This window comes from Dipodomys merriami, unplaced genomic scaffold, assembly GCF_024711535.1.
Source record: "Dipodomys merriami isolate MVZ:Mamm:240054 unplaced genomic scaffold, mDipMer1.0.p SCAF_25, whole genome shotgun sequence".
Taxonomy (NCBI): domain Eukaryota; kingdom Metazoa; phylum Chordata; class Mammalia; order Rodentia; family Heteromyidae; genus Dipodomys; species Dipodomys merriami.
This window is the reverse complement of record NW_027203937.1, coordinates 17,780,751-17,797,968: the sequence shown is the minus strand read 5'-3', so window position 1 is coordinate 17,797,968 and position 17,218 is coordinate 17,780,751. Positions and strand designations below refer to the sequence as shown.

Genomic DNA, 17,218 nt, shown 5'->3' with positions numbered 1-17,218 from the left:
CCTGGCAGTCAATGTAGGGGAGGTGGAAAACCTCCCTCCCTCACCACCTCCTTCTCCCCTCACTTGCCCAGTTTAGTTGGTCTTGTGCTATCCATATCTGGGGCTCATGGGCCCGGGGTGGAGAAGGCTCCTCCAGGACAGTAAGAACACTGGGCAGAGGAGATGCAGGCACCTAAGGGGCTAACTTGGAGTAGCAGTTCAGCCCTGCACTGTTTCCTATCGTGGGGGACTTATCTATCCACTGCCAGCCTAACTAAATGAGGTGGATTTGACTAGGCTATCCCAAGGTTCCTGGACAGCCAAGATTCCATTTGCTGTTCCCTATCCAGTCTTGGATTGTAACAGGAGTGGCCCATGAAAGGTCATGTCAACCACCTATACCTTTGTCCTCACAGAAATGAAGATGATGGTGAGGAAGATTCTGGCACATCCCCCCAGGACAAATCTGATCACTGAACTTCCTTGGGACCCTCTGGCCCAGAGCCGCACACACTTGGCCACAGGTGGTAGACTCTACACCTTAGCCTCTTGGCTCTGAAAATCCTCCAGTTAGTCACTCTTACCCCTGCTCTGTGGCAGACCCTGGCATCCTAAGCTGGCTCCTGGTTTGTTTGGGGATTAAAAGCCTGGGACACTTGTATAATAACAATATTTTTTCTTTTTTTTTTGCTGGTCGTGGGCCTGAATTCTGGGTCTGGGCGCTGTCCCTCAGCTCTTCAGCTCAAGGCTAGTGCTCGACCACTTGAGCCACAGTGCCACTTCCAGCTTTTTCTGCTTATGTAGTGCTGAGGAATGGAGCCCAGGACCTCATGCATGCAAGGCAAGCACTCTACCACTGAGCCACCTCCCCAGCCCCAATAACAATAAATTAAAAATAAATAAAAAATCTGGGACATGGCAGTATGGATAGTATCTAAAGGAAGCTGTTGGGGGCTGTGACCAGGCCTGGGTTCCCATCTCAGCTTCCTAACTCTTCAGCTCAAAGACCACAGAAAGTTCCTTACCTTTCTATAGACCATGGGATCTGGGAGAATCATTGCATCCCCCAAAGCCAGGAGAGACAGCATAAGAAAATGAGCTTCTGGGAAGTGCTCACCCCTAGACCTGGGCTCTTTTTAGCTGGAATCCAGAGCAGTTTGTCCAATCTGCAAGCAGAGTCACCTAGGCATCCTGACTCCACAGCTAATCACAAGCAATGTCACCAACCAAGCAGCCCTCCAGTCTCTGCCTGTGACCCAATGGCAAGTTCCCAGAGCCAGACTAAGTTTGGATCTCTTGTCTGCAGTGCCTCCCAGTACTCAGGGTACTTGCACAAATCTAAAGAACAACTGAGCCCCAGCAAATCACTTAACCCCTTGGCCTCGGTTTCCTCATCTGCAAATAGGAACGGTACTCATACCACCCAACTATTGTCTCTTTGTTCTCAAAGGCCCTTTCTGGGCCTTGTGGGGAGAAAGGGATGCCTGAGGAACAGGGCTGGGAATAGATGTTTCTCAAATGACAATAGGGCAGCTTTTGGGGGAAGGGGGGGTCATCAGTGCAAAATGTATCTAGCACACTGCCTCACACATAAGCTTCTAAGTAACAACAGCTACTGCTGTTACTATTACTACAATTAAATAATCATTCATCACACTAAACTAAACGATACTGTTATTGAACTAGTCACAACTCTTTATCCCCTCTCAATCACTCTATCTCAGTAATCATGTCTTAATTATGAACTATGACCTACAGGACGAGAGAGAGAAACACTCCAAAAGGCCATGCAAAGCCAAGCCATACACATTGGCCCCACATCAACTCTGCCTTCCTGAGCTGGGACTGTCTTCCTCAAAGCCCTAGTTAGAATGTACAGGTCTAGAGTGCCAGCTCAGAGCAGAGGGAAGGTTGACAAGATGCCATATTCTCTCTGAATCAGAGCTAAGGGCCTTGTTGTTGAGTCAGCTGCAGACCCTGAACTCTGTGGGGAGTGAACATTGGAGGGGATGTTAGCTTCTGACTCCGACCTTTAGCATAGATCCCCTCCCTAAATGCCTTTCTGTACAGGGCTGTGAAGGGAGCCAAGTCTGGCCTCAGGAGCTGCCCAAGGAACGGACATTATTCCTCAGGGAGGGTTTCCTACCACATCCCCTTCAGAACCCTTAAGGAGTCTAAAGTAGGGTGAAGGAGACAGCTGGTGAGTAAGGACCATGAGCTCTCAAGCAATTCAGGACCCCATCCAGGCCCCTAAGGGTTAAGATTGAGAGCGAAGGGCGGGGGGCCAGGGTCAGTGCTGGACAGACGGGCCTGGAGCCCAGGGCCGCCTCCCCTCCCCCTCCCCTGGGAACAGAGGCCACTTGTTTGGGCACTGGCGGCTGGCTTTGAGCTCAGCCAAGAGAGACTGGGGTAAGAAGAAGAGAGGCCCCCAGAGAACAGTGGGGACTCCCCTCCCTCCAACTGATGTTCAGGCCCAGTCCACCACTAGTCCCAATACTCTGAGCCACCACTTGTCCCCTCAACCGTCCTTTCCCTTGGTTCTGCCTTCTTTTCCCCAACACTTGCTGGGGGAAAGACTTAGTTGGATTCCTGCCCCCAGCTTAGTCTTTCTTCAGTGCACTAGGTCTTATCACCCCACCCTACAGATGGAAAATGGAAGCTCTTTAAAGTATGGGAACATGCAGAGTGCTTGGTGGCTATCCTAGGACTTCAGGCCCCAGATCCCAGGTGATCCTATGGCCCTCTGCAGGACCTCCTGCAGACCTCCAAGGAGACCCTTCCAAAGCTGTGCAGGTTGGAAGAAGAGGCAAGAAATAAACCATCTCTGAACCCTAAAAGTGCCAATGTACTTGAGGATTTGGATGGGGAACTAGCTTGAGGGTAGAGGTACATTCAACTTACACCAAAGGCTGTCTTGAGGTGTAGACAAGCAATAGTTGGAGCCCAGGTTGTGGGGATGAGGCTGGGAGTGAGGCTGGGACAGAATTTGGAAGCCTGAATGCCCAGATGCAGCCTAGGCAACGAGGCTACCTCCTCCTCACCAGTCACCAGAAGTCTGCCTAGGACACCTCCCTCCCATTTCAGTAAGCAAGTGGCCAATGGGGAGGCACAGGCTCCAGGGCAGGGTCTAGACAATCCCCAGCCAGCATGGGACACAAGGATGAGTTCTCTGCACACCATTCCCCAGCCAGTCCTTAAAGCCATACTCATCTCTTTGCCATCCCTCCATGGCGCTTATACGAAGTACACCATCATCTGGAGGCCCCTGCCCTTATGGTACACTGCCACTTAACCACCAAGGCATCTCTTCCTCCCTGGGCCCCCGCGGGTCCATACTTGCCTTACTTGTCTCTGACACTGTTGGGTTCCTTCTACCCTGTAATGATCCTGTTGGGAGGTCTCCAGAGCTGGGAGCTCTTGGCTGTCCATGGGCAGACATCACAAGTGTCTCAGTCTGAGACCCTACTGTGTAGTCAAATCTCTCCCTAAGTACCTAGTCCACTCCCCACACACACCTTAGTCTTTGGATAAGGGAAAACTCCCTGGAACACCAGATTTGGAGAAAGGTCTAAGGCAGAGGTCCACCTTGAAGGCTCGAGATCAGTTTCCCAGTAAGCAAAACCCACCTTGGGAAATCAGTCACACACACACACACACACACACACACACACACACACACACACACACACACACACACCCCCACCTTGGGAAATCAGTCACACACACACACACACACACACACACACACACACACACACACACACACACACACACACACACACACACACACACACACATCCTATACTCTAAGCCCACACAGGCACACTTCAGACCCAACCACCCACTCCAGCCTGACCCCATTCAGTGAACACACCCCATGTTTTCGCAGCAATTGGGCCACATAGGCTCTTGGGAGGCCATGCCCCCATTTACTGATGTGGAATTGAGGTGTAGAGACCGGAAGTAGCTTGTCCAAGGTCACTGGAGCCCTAGGTCCAGGGCATGGGGTCAAGGGCTCTGCAGATCCCTTAGGGTTTCAGGGACCAAGGGGCTGGGGAGGTTCAGGTCACAGGTGAGAAGGGCAAGGCGCTCTAGGTGGACTGGCTCGGAGCCCGAGCGCCCTCCCGCCGCAGGGCAGTGGGGCGCAGCCCCTCTTCGGAAGCTAGCGTCCGCCAGTTCACCCTCCTCCCTCCGGTCCGCCCCGGCGGCTCATCGTCGGGGCGACCTCCACCACCCCAGCAAGCAGAGCATGACCCCGCGCCAGGCGCGGTGGGGCCGCGCAGCCTCGCCTTTCCTTTCTGCGGAATGGGGACACTTTAGGGCACACCTGGCCACGGGGGGGACGGCTGCGGACGCGGTGGCCCCCGGCAGGCGCACTGACCTGTTTCGAGCGAAGATTCCACGCGGGGACCCGGGGCCCGGGCGCCGCTACTGACTCACACCGCCTGTGCCACCCCGCGGCAGCGGACCGACCCGGCGCGCCCACCCCGCGGGACGCTTCCGCCCGCCCGCCCCACGTGATGTCCCGGGGAGGGCCGGGGCGGGGCCGGAGCCGGCCCTGGCCCCGCCCCCGGCCTAGTCACACTCGCAGATTCCTCTTTCCTGACTTGTCTGCCCACCGGATTGGACCGTGAGTCTCAGCCTGCTCCCTCTCCCCCCCACCCCCGCCCCGTTCCTCCATCTCCAGAGACCTAGGTCACACACAATCCCTACACACAACCCTCTTGCTGAGTCTCCAACTCTCTAAGAGTCTCCCTTCCTGGCCACCCCTGTTCTAGGGAGTTTGCCCCCAGGAGGAGTGAACTGCACACATCCCGGGGCGAATGGGGCGTGGCCGACCTGGGACAACCTGGCTGGTGGCCCCTCCCCCAGGAGACCTGCTGAACCACATTCTTGGAGGGTACCCCATTTCTCCCACTGAGTCCACCTCCTCTGTGTGCTGGGGACGTGTCCTTCTAGAGAACATTAGACTTTTACCTCTCTTCCCAGCACATGCAGAGATGAGGGCCCCAGGCTCAGTGGGCCCTCTGGGTCCTATATCCAAGCCACTTCTAGGAACAGCCCTTCTCTGAGATCCTACTTTTCCGTATGCACAGTGGGTATTTCTTAAAAATAACTCTCACCGAGTTGGATTAAGGGTTTCCCCTGAGAAGAGGGAAGGTGTCATTAATCGGAGCATCTAATAAATGCCAGGCTTAGTGCTGGGCAATTTATTCCTTTGCTCACAATTCTCACACTTGCTTAAAGGTAAAAATTATCACTCCAGTTAATAGATGAGAAAATGAGGCTCTAAGAACTTTCCAGGTTTGCCCACAGTGACAGAGCAGAACACTGGGCAAAGTAACACTAGAAATCCATCACAATGAGAGAATCTCCTGGCCACTCACTTCACTGGCCACTCATCTATTCTTTGGGAAAGACTTAGCTCTGAGTAGACTGTGTCTTTTGCTGGCTGGGCTAAAGTCAGACTTGGGGAGAAATTCTTGGCCCCAAGGAGTCCAAGGCCAAATTCTGGATCTGGCAGATTTGGGGGAGTAGAAGGGGCCACAAAGACCAGAGGTGGCCCAGGCCTCCCTCTAAATCTCAGCAGCCAGGTAGAGGACTGAGTTGGCATCCATCCAGGGCTCTGCTGTTTATGTTAACGCAGTCCTGAGGCATTCTATATAACCTAGGAAGGATGTAAATCTTAAGAGCCTGCCGCCTGGCCTGCACTGCATTCATGAGGAAACTGTACCCCACCTCCCTCCCCAGGATGGGGGAGAGGGTCAGATGCCTAGTCCGTAGCTGGGAAGCAAAGGGCCTTGAGCCAGAGATCCTACAGTAGAACCTCCACCCTCCAAGAAGGCAGAGTAAGGCAGCCAAAGGGCCTGGCTTAAAGCACAAAGTGAGCACGCAACAATAACAAGTGGGTGATAAGAATAAGCTACTGGACAGGGAGGAAGGGACAAAGGTCAGGAAGAGGACAACCCCTTCTCCCAGCTACACATGGTGAAATGAGGAGGCACTTTAAGGATAGGAGGCCAGGAGACCAATAACATTAAGGCAACAACTGCAGAACCTCAAACCAGGGCAGCACAGTGCAGAGCAGGTGGGAAGCAGGCACGGGGATGAGCTGGCTGAGGCTGTGGGATCGTTTATTGGGACTGTGTCCAGCCAGGCCGCAGTGCCACCTGGGCCTGAGCCCAGAGCCCCCAGGAAGTGGGGTGGGGGAGGGGAGGAAGTGCAGAAGGCTCTGTGCCCCAGGTTCAGCCCCAGTCCAGTCTCCTTCGGTGCAGCAGGCGCAGTGGGGCAGCGCTCAGGTGAGCGAGGTGTCATCGTCACTGCCCTCGCCACCAGCGCCCCCCACTCGCTCCTCCCGACTCTCTGTCACGGAGCTCTCGTCGATATTCTCTAGCGAGTCTGCATGCTGCACCGACAGCTCTGACAAGGCCAGGCTGGGCAATGGGCTCTGCTCCGGGTGCAGCCAGGGCTTAAAGTGCGGCTGGTGCTTCTGCTTCCACTCTGGGTACTTGACACACGCCTTGTACATCTTCTTCATGGCCTGCAGACCCAGCACGCAGTGTCAGGGACAGCTGGGACAACCCACACTTCCCCAGGTCCCTCCAAGGGCTCTCTGCCACTCCCCCATCCCAACCACACATCCCCCGCTTCAGCTCCACTTCCACCCTGATTGGGGCCTAACCTCATTCTCTAACTCTGCCTATAACTGGTCTCCACCCTTGGCCCCACCCCCTGGCTCCAGAGCCAGCCCCAACCTCTTCCCAACCCAGACAGCTCAAAGTCCCAAGGCAACTCACCTTGGGGGCCAGGAACTGAGAAGATTTATTCACCACCCACTTGGGTAAGGAGCCTGTGGGGCAGGGAAGGGTAGGAGGTGAGAAAAGGAAGAGGTGGCCTCAGATATCCAGCCCTATCCCTCCCCTCCCCACCCTTTGCCTGGGCTTCAATGAAGCCATCTTCTCCAAGGAAGAGGTAAGATGGTTCTCAAGACAAGGAGTGTCTTCGTTACTCCTTCCTACATGAGGTCCTCAGGCTCAACTCTGTCCCCACTGTCCCTCTGCTGAGTTGCAGAGCTTCATGGAAGAAAATCACAGGGTCTCAAGTGATCCTGGCTACTTGTAAGTTGTAATTCTGATCCAACGAACTTTACCCTGCTGCCTCTATCCACTCTCATACCTAACTCCTCCATCGTGACTGGCTCAGCCCTTCTTTTGACTTTCCTTCTAAACCCCCTCCCCAGCTACACAGGCCCCTAGGCTAAGTACCCCAGCCTGTCTGACCTGAAATTCACAGTTCAGCTCACTACCTGTCTCTCTACCTGGGTCTTATACCCAATGCACTCACTCAATGAAGGCCAGGGAGCTCTGGCCTTGGGGCACTGTGCCCACTGGTCTCTGGGTGTGATCAGCAAAGATATTCAAGACTTAACCAGCCTCTAGCCATTCACTCAACCAATTCACTCAGTCCATATTCGCTGTAACACCCCATCCTGGACTAGCTTTGGGAATTCAAAGATGAACTCATTGTCTGGGGTCCAGCCTGTGCCAGGTGTTCTGTTGGAAGGGAAAATAAGTCTACAGTGCAAGAAGCAGGACTCATTCCCTTGGGGATCAGGGACAGAGAGGAGACCTGACACAGTCTTGGAGGGCTGAGGAGGGAGCAGAGGTGTAGATAGCTAGCTGAGGGAATGAGAATGAGAAAGTATACAGATATTGAGGGGTTGAAAGACTTAGGCAGAGGCTCAGAGTAGACTCCAAAGACAATGAAGTATCATAGAAGCATTTTAAGCAAGTAAGAGACATAAGGAAATAAGCATTTTAGAAAAAAATTCTCCAGTAGCTTCAGACAGATTAGGTAGCTGCAAATGGAAATGATAGGGCCAGGAGTGATATTGGAGGGCAAATCAGGAAGAATCAGGGACTCCATTGGAAGCTGAGGAAAAGTGCTGAACCACAGGTGCTTGGTGGGGAGTGACTGGAAGGCTGAGACTCAGGAGAAAGGGCAGGTCCAGAGCAGGAGGTAGGAGTTCAGCTTTGGAGATAGTATGTCACAGGTGCCTCAGAGACATCCTGTGGTAGACATATATCTAGGATGTGATAGCCACAGTAGTCTGGGTCTCAGCAGACAGAGACTTGTGGTCAACTGCAGAGCAGTCATGGGAGTGGATGAGCCCCCCCAAGAGGGAGAAAACAGGCCTGGGATTTCCAGGATGGGAAGAGAGGAGAGCAGAAAAGACTGATCAAGGAGAAGCAGCCAGTGAGCAGGAGCAGATCTGTGTAGGAGATGTTAGAGCTCATGAGGAAAGCTCTAAGCCTGTGCAGAGGCGCAAGCTGCCAACTCTGCCAATTCTTTTCAAATCATTGGCTTTGGATGGGGACATTCCCAATACAAAACCACTCCTAACAGATGGCCTTCCAGATCCCTAAAAATCAAACCCATCCCCTAGGGTACAGGGAAGGATCCCATGACAGGCTGCTAGCGTGAAGCCCTCACCTTTGGGGTCCACCTGGGCCAGGTAGGTGATGACGCAGCTCTTGGGCCCCGTGCTCTGGATGAGGTAACCCGTCTGGATGGACACAGCTCGGACCAAGTCTTTCCGAGGTGGATATTTCTGGGGATGGAAGGCACAGGGAAATGGCTCAGGTGCAGGCAGAGTCAAAATGTCTTTGTGATAGATACATGCACGCACAAACATGCATATATACACAGTTCACATCCTCTGGCCAGGCCTGAGGTGGGGCAGGGAAAAAGGAAGTGGACCAAGTCATCTTTGCCCTATCTTGCTTTCTCGAAAAAGTGCCAGTCTAGGGTCAAAGCTCAAGAGCATTTAGAGACACATAACCCAGACCCAGACCAGCTATGTCCTCCCAACATGGCCCCCTCCTCAGGCAGAGCCACAGGATCCTGCTGTCTCCTACCAGTTTCCTGGCTAGTATCATCCCAGAACTCAGTAAACCAGTCAGGTCATTCCCACCCCCTCACCTGAGAAGCCCACACTGCCTCTCCTGATCTGCTTGAGAGCCCCAGCAGGGAGACAGAACCCATTATCCTTACTGTAGAAGGAAACTGAAGGCCAGAGGGACTGTGCTTGCCCCAAAGTCAATCAGAAGTCACTGTGGCAGCCATAGCCCAGCCCTGCCTGGCTCCTTCCTCTGCCCACCCAGCAAAGAAGTCAGGTCTACTCACAGGATGTTTGACCGAGTAGTTCATAATGATGTAATCAGCGCCCATGGGGAGCCAGGAGCGGAGGGTGATGACATCACGGTTCTTCAAAGGCTTGGGACACCTCCCTGTGGAGGGCAAGGACAGTTCAGCCAGACCACAGGCCCACCTGCCTGCAGGGTGGGCAGGCTTGGGGGGAAGGGGAGCATTGTACATAGCAGAGGAAAAGATTTGGAGATGCCTAATTAACTGCCAGCTACTCCTTAATCCAAACAGATGCATCCACCACCACAGTCCCACAGCTGGAACTAGAGCAGAGAGAAGCCCTGCCTTTAATACCTCCTCACAACTTCACATAGCCTACACCTGATCTGGTCTGTTTGTATATGAGAGAAGAACAGAATTATTGGGACTGTGTGTGTAAATGTGTGTGAATATGTGGCTGTGGTGTGGACATATGGAGTGTGCTTGTGTTTGTGCGAGGTACATCTTTGTGAACATGTGTGTGCATATTGGTAAGTGCACCCATCGGTGTGCCCCAAGGAGAGGATAGCCTTGGTCTCTGGCTAGTTGGCCATGGAGAGGGCTTCAGGGAGGGAAGTGGGGAGGAGGATGTTTGTGCCTGCTCACAAGAATAATAGCCCACATCAGCATTGACAGTAAGGCGGGCGATGTCGAAAGTCTCAATGACGTTGCTATCCCACTTCTTTCGGTATTCAATGTCATGTAGGACGTCATAGAGCGTCTCAGCTGGCACGTCATGGCACTCCATCCGGCACTGCAGACAGACAATGATTGTCAAGGTCACAAATGGTTCAGAAATCTGGCCAGGAGACCAGAGGGTCCCTATAGAAGTATAGGGAGAAGAAAGAAGGGGAGGAACAAGAGCTATGAAGCCCACATGGACTCACTTCTTAACCACAAGCCTGGTCCAGCTCCCCCAGAAGCCACTCTCTGAAGCCATCCATATACAGCACCAGCCCCTCCTCCAGAAACCTTCCCAGGTAGACTGTCCCTGTTCCCATACATTCTCTACATAGATGCTCTCCTAGACCCCTGTGGCTCCTCCCAAGAAGAAATTTGCAGTTGATTCAGATGGACCCTGGGACTGATATATGCTAAATGAAAACAGAAATGAAAAACCAATACTCTAATACATGGTTTCTTTCCTTTCCTAGTACTAATCACCTGGCTATACTGCTTGCCCTCTGAGTGTGTATATGTGTGTGCATGTGCACGTGTGTGCATGTTGTGTATGTTTGTGTGTAATTAAAAAAACCATCATTAGTATCTTCCTACTTCATAATCCTTGCATATTAGCTTCACTTACTGTAATATTCCCTCTCAACAACTCTACCAAAGAGAAACCCAAGGAGGAACTTGAGGCTAAAAGAGGTTAAATAAGTTGCCCACAGCCTGGTAAGCAGTAGGGCTGGAATTTAACCCAGCTCACATATCTGGAATGTAAGTAAAAACAGGACCAGGTTTCCCTAGACATGCACTCTGAAAGATGAAACTCAATGTTGTTCTGTGATTTCTTTTTTTTTTTTTTTCACCCAAGAGCCCAACCCCCAAGATCAAGTTGCCCTCAGCAAATGGATGAGATTTCTATAAAGGTGTCTCAAAGAGCATTCAGGCAATGCAAGGAAACCACATATATTACTTTGCACTCACAAGAGAGACATGCAACCACATAAGGGAGGAGCTGCACTGCCTCCCTTCTCAATCCTAATGATGGGGACAGGCTCCCACAGCAAGGCCAAGCCACACCTGTTGAGGATTCTAATAACATGAAACTCATCAGGCCCTACACAAACTTCAGATCACAGAAAATAAAGAGGAACCAACTATGTGACACCACAAGAGGATAATCAGACAACACCAGATGGGGACATTCTACTGGCCCCTTCTCTTCACAGGACACTTTCACGTTGACAGGTCAAGGTCATAACAAAGGAACTTGGCAAGACAAAGAGTCTAAGAGGATATACCAACCACATGTAAAGTATGGCCTGGATTGCATAGTGATCTGGACACCACCTCTAAGGACATTTTTGAGTGATCTGAGTATTCGATGTGCTGAAATTTTGCAGGAACAAAATGGCGGAGGGAAAACCCAGGTAACAAAATGGAAGGTAGAATATAATCTCCATCTCATTTTAGGAAAACAAATGTATGCTTAGAAAAGGTACAAGAAAGGACTGGGACTGTGGTTCTGGTGGTAAAACACCTGACTAGCAAGCACAAATGTGTGTGTGTTGAACCCAAGTACCACTAAAAAGTAACAGGAAGGGAGTGAGGGAGGGACAGAGAAGGGGAATTTTTTTTTTTTTTTTTTTTTTGCCAGTCCTGGGGCTTGAACTCTAGGCCTGGGCACTGTCCCTAAGCTGCTAGTGCTCAAAGCTAGTGCTCTACCACTTGGGACCACAGTACCACTTCCGGATTTTTCTGTTTATGTGGTACTAAGGAATCGAACCCAGGGCTTCATGCATGCAAGGCAAGCACTGTACCACTGAGCTACATTCCCAGCACAAGAGAGGGAAATTTTTAAATAAAAACTCTCCCAAGATGTGATTCAGAGGTAGTGTACCTACCTAGCAAGCAGGCCGCCCTCAGTTCATATCCCATTACCACCAACAGAAGCCATAGTGGGAGACCATACAACCAGGTATTAGACCTAATACTTTAGGAACATTACCTCATTTTACAGTAATGTTCAAGGGGGTTAGTCCTATTTTAGAAATAAGAAAGTGAAGTCTAATCTGGGCACCAGTGGCTCTTGCCTGTAATCCTCCTACTCTGGAAGCTGAGATCTGAGGATCACAGTTCAAAGCCAGCCCAAGCAGGAAAGTCTGTGAGGCTCTTAGCTCCAATAAACCACCAGAAAATTATTAGTGGCGCTATGGCTCCAAGTGGTAGAACATTAGCCTTGAATGAAAAGCTCAGAGACAGCACCTGCCCTTAGTTCAAGCCCTACAACTAACCAAAACACAACCCCAAAACACTAAAGTTCAAACTGGAGGTAGGGCTCACTGGAAGAGTGTGCACTTAGCATATGCAAAGCCCTGAGTTCAGTCTCCAGCACCAAAAGAAGAAGAAGAGGGAGGGGGTGGGGGAACAGAGTAAAAGAGAAAGAAAAAAAAGGAAGGAGAAAAGAAAGTCAAGGGGAAGGGGCAGATAAATGGATAAATAAAGGGAGGAGGGGGAGAACTGTTATAATATTCAATGTATATCCTATGAAATTAAGAAAATTGGGCTGGGAATGTAGTTTAGTGGTAGAGTACTTGCCTAGCATGCATGAAGCCCTGGGTTCAATTCCTCAGTACCATATAAATAAAAAAGCCAGAAGGGGTGCTGTGGCTCAAGTGGTACAGTGTTAGCCTTGAGCAAAAGAAGCTCAGGGACAGTGCCTAAGGCTCTGAGTTCAAGTGCTAGGACTGACTAAAAATAAAAATTAAGGGCTGGGAAGGTGGCTCAGTGGTAGAGCGCTTGCCTTGCATGCCTGAAGCCCTGGGTTTGATTCCTCAGCACCACATAAGCAGCAAAAGCCGGAAGTGGTGCTGTGGTTCAAGTGGTAGAGTGCTAGTCTTGAGCTTAAGAGTTGAGGGCCCAGAGTTCAAGCCCCACGACTGGCAATAAATAAATAAAAATTAAGAAAATTGAAAGGGATAGGCAAGAATGATGAAAAGGGTGACATCAATCAAGATTCATGTAGTTAACTGATTTGTTTAATGGTAACTTCTTTATACAACTACTTTTTTTCTAGTGTAAAATTTTTTTATTTATTTTATTCCAAGTTTTTTTTAAATTATCTTTAAGTTTTGTACAACTACTTAAATACAATAAAAATATAATTTAGTCAGGTGCTGGTGTTTCATGTCTGTAATCGTAGCTCCTTAGGAGGCTGAGATCTGAGGACTGAGGTTAAAAGCCATGTTAGGCAGGAAAGTACTTACGACTGTTATCTCCAATTAACCACTAAAAAGTCATTAGAACAGCTGAGGCCCAAGTGGTAGAGTGTGAGCCTTGAGCAAAAAAGATCAAGGCAGTGTCCAGGCCCTGAGTTCAAGCCCAGCACGAAAAAGTGAAAATAAATAGAAGAAAGGAAGAAATAGAGGGGGGGAGAGGGAGAGGGAGAGGAAGAGGGAAAGAAAAAGAAAGAAAAATAAAGAAGGAAAGAAAAGAAAGAAAGAAAGAAAGAAAGAAAGAAAGAAAGAAAGAAAGAAAGAAAGAAAAAGAAAGGGAGGGAGGGAGGGAGGAAGGATGGAAAGGAGGGAGAAAGGAAGGAAGGAAAAAACCAAGCAAGAGAGAGGGAGAAAGCCTGCCAAGTGTGACCTAGAAAAGGGTGTGACTAAAACCCATCACTGAACCAGCAGCCCCCAGTTTCAGCTCTGTCTTCCAAGCCAAGAGGAATCAGAGAGAAATCTGAAGCCTAGGCTTCCAGGTGAAGGAGGAAAACTGCTTGGAAATGAGAAGTTGCCCCAAAAAGTCCAGTGTAACTCCTTGGGATGTATGAGGATCAGGTTCAGTGGAGAAGGGCCATCTAGGAGGGAAGGTATGTGCCAATAACCCTGGCAGAGAGAGCAGCCAGTGCCAAGGGCCAGAAGCAGCATGAGTACAGCAAGCAAGGAGGCTGAATGAGTCCATCTGGCTCAAGTTTTCATAGTGTGGTGTATCTTGGAATCAAAAGGCCCCTGAGTCTTAAGTCTTCTTGGAGAAAGGAGTCATTCCAGTGCTAGGTCAGAGAATGCATAGGATGCACTTGGAACAGCTTACTATGCCCAGAAGAAAAGAAGCACTCCAAGAATGACAGTGATCCTGTCCAGCAGACATGAGAGCCAGCCTGAGGGGCTCCTACTGATTTGCCATCAACTCCTGGGTTTATCAAGAACTCCCAATTTGCTATAAAACTCTTTTAGGGAGGCTGGGAAGGTGGCTCAGTGGTAGAGTGCTTGCCTTGCATGCCTGAGGCCCTGGGTTCGATTCCTCAGCACCACATAAGCAAAAAAAGCCAGAAGTGGTGCTGTGGCTCAAGTGGTAGAGTACTATCCTTGAGCTAAAGAGCTGAGGGAGGGGCTGGGAAGGTGGCTCAGTGGTAGAGCGCTTGCCTTGCATGCCTGAGGCCCTGGGTTGGATTCCTCAGCCGGTCGCCGGGCGCTGGTGGCTCACGCCTGTAATCCTAGCTACTCAGGAGGCTGAGATCTGAGGATCGTGGTTCAAAGCCAGCCCGGGCAGGAGAGACTGTGAGACTCCTATCTCCAATAAACCACCAGAAAACTGGAAGTGGCACTGTGGCTCAAGTGGTAGAGCGCTCACCTTGAGCTGAAGAGCTGAGGGACAGCACCCAGGCCCAGAGTTCAAGCCCCACGACCGACCAAAAACAAAAAAAAAAGAAAAAAAAAAGAAAAAAGCCGGAAGTGGCGCTGTGGCTCAAGTGGTAGAGCGCTAGCCTTGAGCTGAAAAGCTGAGGGACAGCACCCAGGCCCAGGACCGGACCCAAAAAAAAAAGAGCTGAGGGATAGTGCCCAGGCCCAGAGTTCAGGCCCCATGACCAACAACAACAACCAAAAAAAAAACAACTTTTTTTTTCTTTTGGTCGGTTGTGGAGCTTGAACTCTGGGCCTGGGTGCTGTCCCTCAGCTCTCAGCTCAAGGCAAATACTCTACCCCTTGAGCCACAGCTCCACTTCCCATCTTTTAGTGGTTTATTGGAGATAAGAGCCTCATAGACTTTCCTGCCTGGGCTGTCTTTGAACCGTGATCCTCAGATCTCAGCCTCCTGCATAGCTAGGATTACAGGCATGAGCCACCAGTACCCAGCCTATAAAACTCTTAAGTCCTAAGAAACCTCAGTGCTAGGCAAACTAGGACAGTTGGTCACTTTTCCATGGACTAAATTTGGAACAAGTTTATTAAAATAATGCTACTTTCAGGAACCAAAGCATACTTAGGCAGATATAAAAAAATAAGTGGGGGGCTGGGAATATGGCTTACGTGGTAGAGTACTTGCCTAGCATGCATGAAGCCCTGGCTTCAATTCCTCAGTACCACATACAGAGAAAAAGCCAGAAGTGGTGCTGTGGCTCAAGTGACAAGAGTGTTAATCAGGGACAGTGCCCAGGCCCTGAGTTCAAGCCCCAAGACTGACCAAAAAAAAAGTGGATGTTTGATTAGGGATGGGGTATTTACATTGTTCTAAACTAATTTCCTATCAAATACTTACTCATTACAAAGGGAAAGTAAGTAATCTTATAGTGGAGAAGGCTGGCAAAAAAAACTACCTCAATCAAGTGATCATAGTGAACATCATTAGTAACCGGACAAGTGACAACCAGGTCTTGACTGATAGGATGCAATGAAATTAATACAGGTATTGTTTATGAGATATCTGCCCCAAGGTCTTATAACATCAATCTTAAACAAACATTATACGGGACATGGGTGGCTCACACTTGTAATCCTAGCTATCTGGAGGCTGTGATCTGAGCATCCCTGTTCAAAGCAGGACAGGAAAGTCCCTGACATTCTTATCTCCGATTAGCCACTAAACAAACTGGAAATGGAGCTGTGGCCCAAAGTGATAGAGCACTAGCCTTGAGCAAAAGAGCTCAGGGACAGCATCCAGGCTCTAGAGTTCAACCTCCATGACCAACAAAAAGAAAGCAAGCAAGCATGTAACTGTTATCCCTTTGTATAGCATCTTTACAATAAAAAAATTTTTTTTTTAAAAAAGAGAGAGAAAAAGAGAAAGAGAGGGAGGGAGACGGAAGGGGAGAGAGGGAGAGAAAGAAAGAAAGAAAGAAAGAAAGAAAGAAAGAAAGAAAGAAAGAAAGAAAGAAAGAAAGAAAGAAAGAAAGAAAGAAAGAAAGAGAAAGAAAGAGAGAGAGAGAAAGAAAGAAAGGAAAGCAAGCAGCAAGAAAGAAAGGAAAGGAAAGGAAGAGGGAGAGAAAGAAAGAAAGAAAGGAAAGCAAGCAGCAAGAAAGAAAAAGAAAGAAAGAAAGAAAGGAAAGCAAACGCAAGCAGCAAGAAAGAAAGGAAGGAAGGAAGAAGGAAGGAAAGAAAGAAAGAAAAAAGAAAGAAAGAAAGAAAGGAAGAAAGAAAGAAAGAGAAGGAAAGGGAAGGAAAAAGGAAGGGAAAGGAAAGGAAGGGAAAGGAAAGGAAGGGAAAGGAAAGGAAAGGAAAGGAAAGGAAAAAAGGAAGAAAAAAAGATTAGACAAAGTCCAACTGGAAACCACTGTACAACAGAACTAGCTTATAAGCATCATGACCATGAAAGTCAAGGACACTATAGAGACAGGAATTAATGAGAAAGTGAATGAGTGGATAAAGTGACCAGAAGGATTTGGTGGTGGCAAAGTGGGTTAGGAAAAGTCAGCAGAGGCCAGATAGGAATGGACAATCAAATCCCAACCACCCAACTACCTTTTTAATTTTTTTCGTGTGTGTGTGTGTGTGTGTGTGTGTGTGTGTGTGTGTGTGTGTGTGTGTGTGTGTGTGTGTGTGTGTGTGTGTGTGTGTGTGTGTGTGTGTGTATGTGTGTGTGTGTGTGTGTGTGTGTGTGTGTGTGTGTGTGTGTGTGTGTGTGTGTACGTGCGCGCGCATGCCAATCCTGAGGCTTGTACTCAGGGCCTGGACACAGTCTCTGAGCTCTTTGGTGCCCCAGGTTAGAGCTCTAGCAGTTAAGCCACAGCTCTAGCTCCAGCTTTTTGGCGGTTAATTAAGATATGAGTCTCAAGGACTTTGTTTGCCCAGACTGACTTCAACCTGGATCCTCCAAGCTCAGACTCCTGAGTAGCCAACAACCTTTTCTTGAGCAGCCAAATGGAGAGGTACAGGTGCTGTTCGACATGCAAACCTGCCCTTCTGCATACTAACCAGCAAGTACTTCTGAGGAAACCAGGATTTCTCTAAGTCCAGTTTAGACCAATGTAAATACCGCATTCCTAATCAAATATCCACTTATTTTTTTATACCTACCTGAGTAGGTAGCTTTGGTTCCTGAAAATGTTATCACTGAATGTTGAAAGAAATGTGAGTGTTGAATGACAAAGGACCACACAATTCAGCTTCTATGTTAG

General features: G+C 49.5%; 2 protein-coding genes across 7 annotated transcripts in view; both read right to left on the bottom strand.

Annotated features, from left to right (window-relative positions):
- Arap1 (ArfGAP with RhoGAP domain, ankyrin repeat and PH domain 1) overlaps positions 1-4,436 on the bottom strand; it is a 59,166-nt gene extending 54,730 nt beyond the window's left edge. For 3 of the 5 annotated variants that reach the window (XM_070035077.1, XM_070035080.1, XM_070035078.1), the window contains exon 1: positions 4,361-4,435. The gene's annotated coding sequence lies outside the window, so the exon portion shown is untranslated. Of the gene's footprint in view, positions 1-4,360 lie in introns of all 5 variants that reach the window. The other 2 variants (XM_070035079.1, XM_070035081.1) reach the window with 1 other exon arrangement.
- Positions 4,437-6,096: 1,660 nt separating this feature from the next.
- Positions 6,097-17,218, bottom strand: part of Stard10 (StAR related lipid transfer domain containing 10) — a 34,202-nt gene continuing 23,080 nt past the window's right edge. For both annotated transcript variants that reach the window (XM_070035075.1, XM_070035076.1), the window contains exons 4-8: positions 9,772-9,919; positions 9,166-9,269; positions 8,473-8,590; positions 6,777-6,829; positions 6,097-6,520 (exon numbers count right to left, since the gene is read on the bottom strand). In XM_070035075.1, the coding sequence (XP_069891176.1) occupies positions 6,275-6,520; positions 6,777-6,829; positions 8,473-8,590; positions 9,166-9,269; positions 9,772-9,919 (669 nt within the window). In that variant the 3' untranslated portion in view covers positions 6,097-6,274. The remainder of the gene's footprint in view (positions 6,521-6,776; positions 6,830-8,472; positions 8,591-9,165; positions 9,270-9,771; positions 9,920-17,218) is intronic.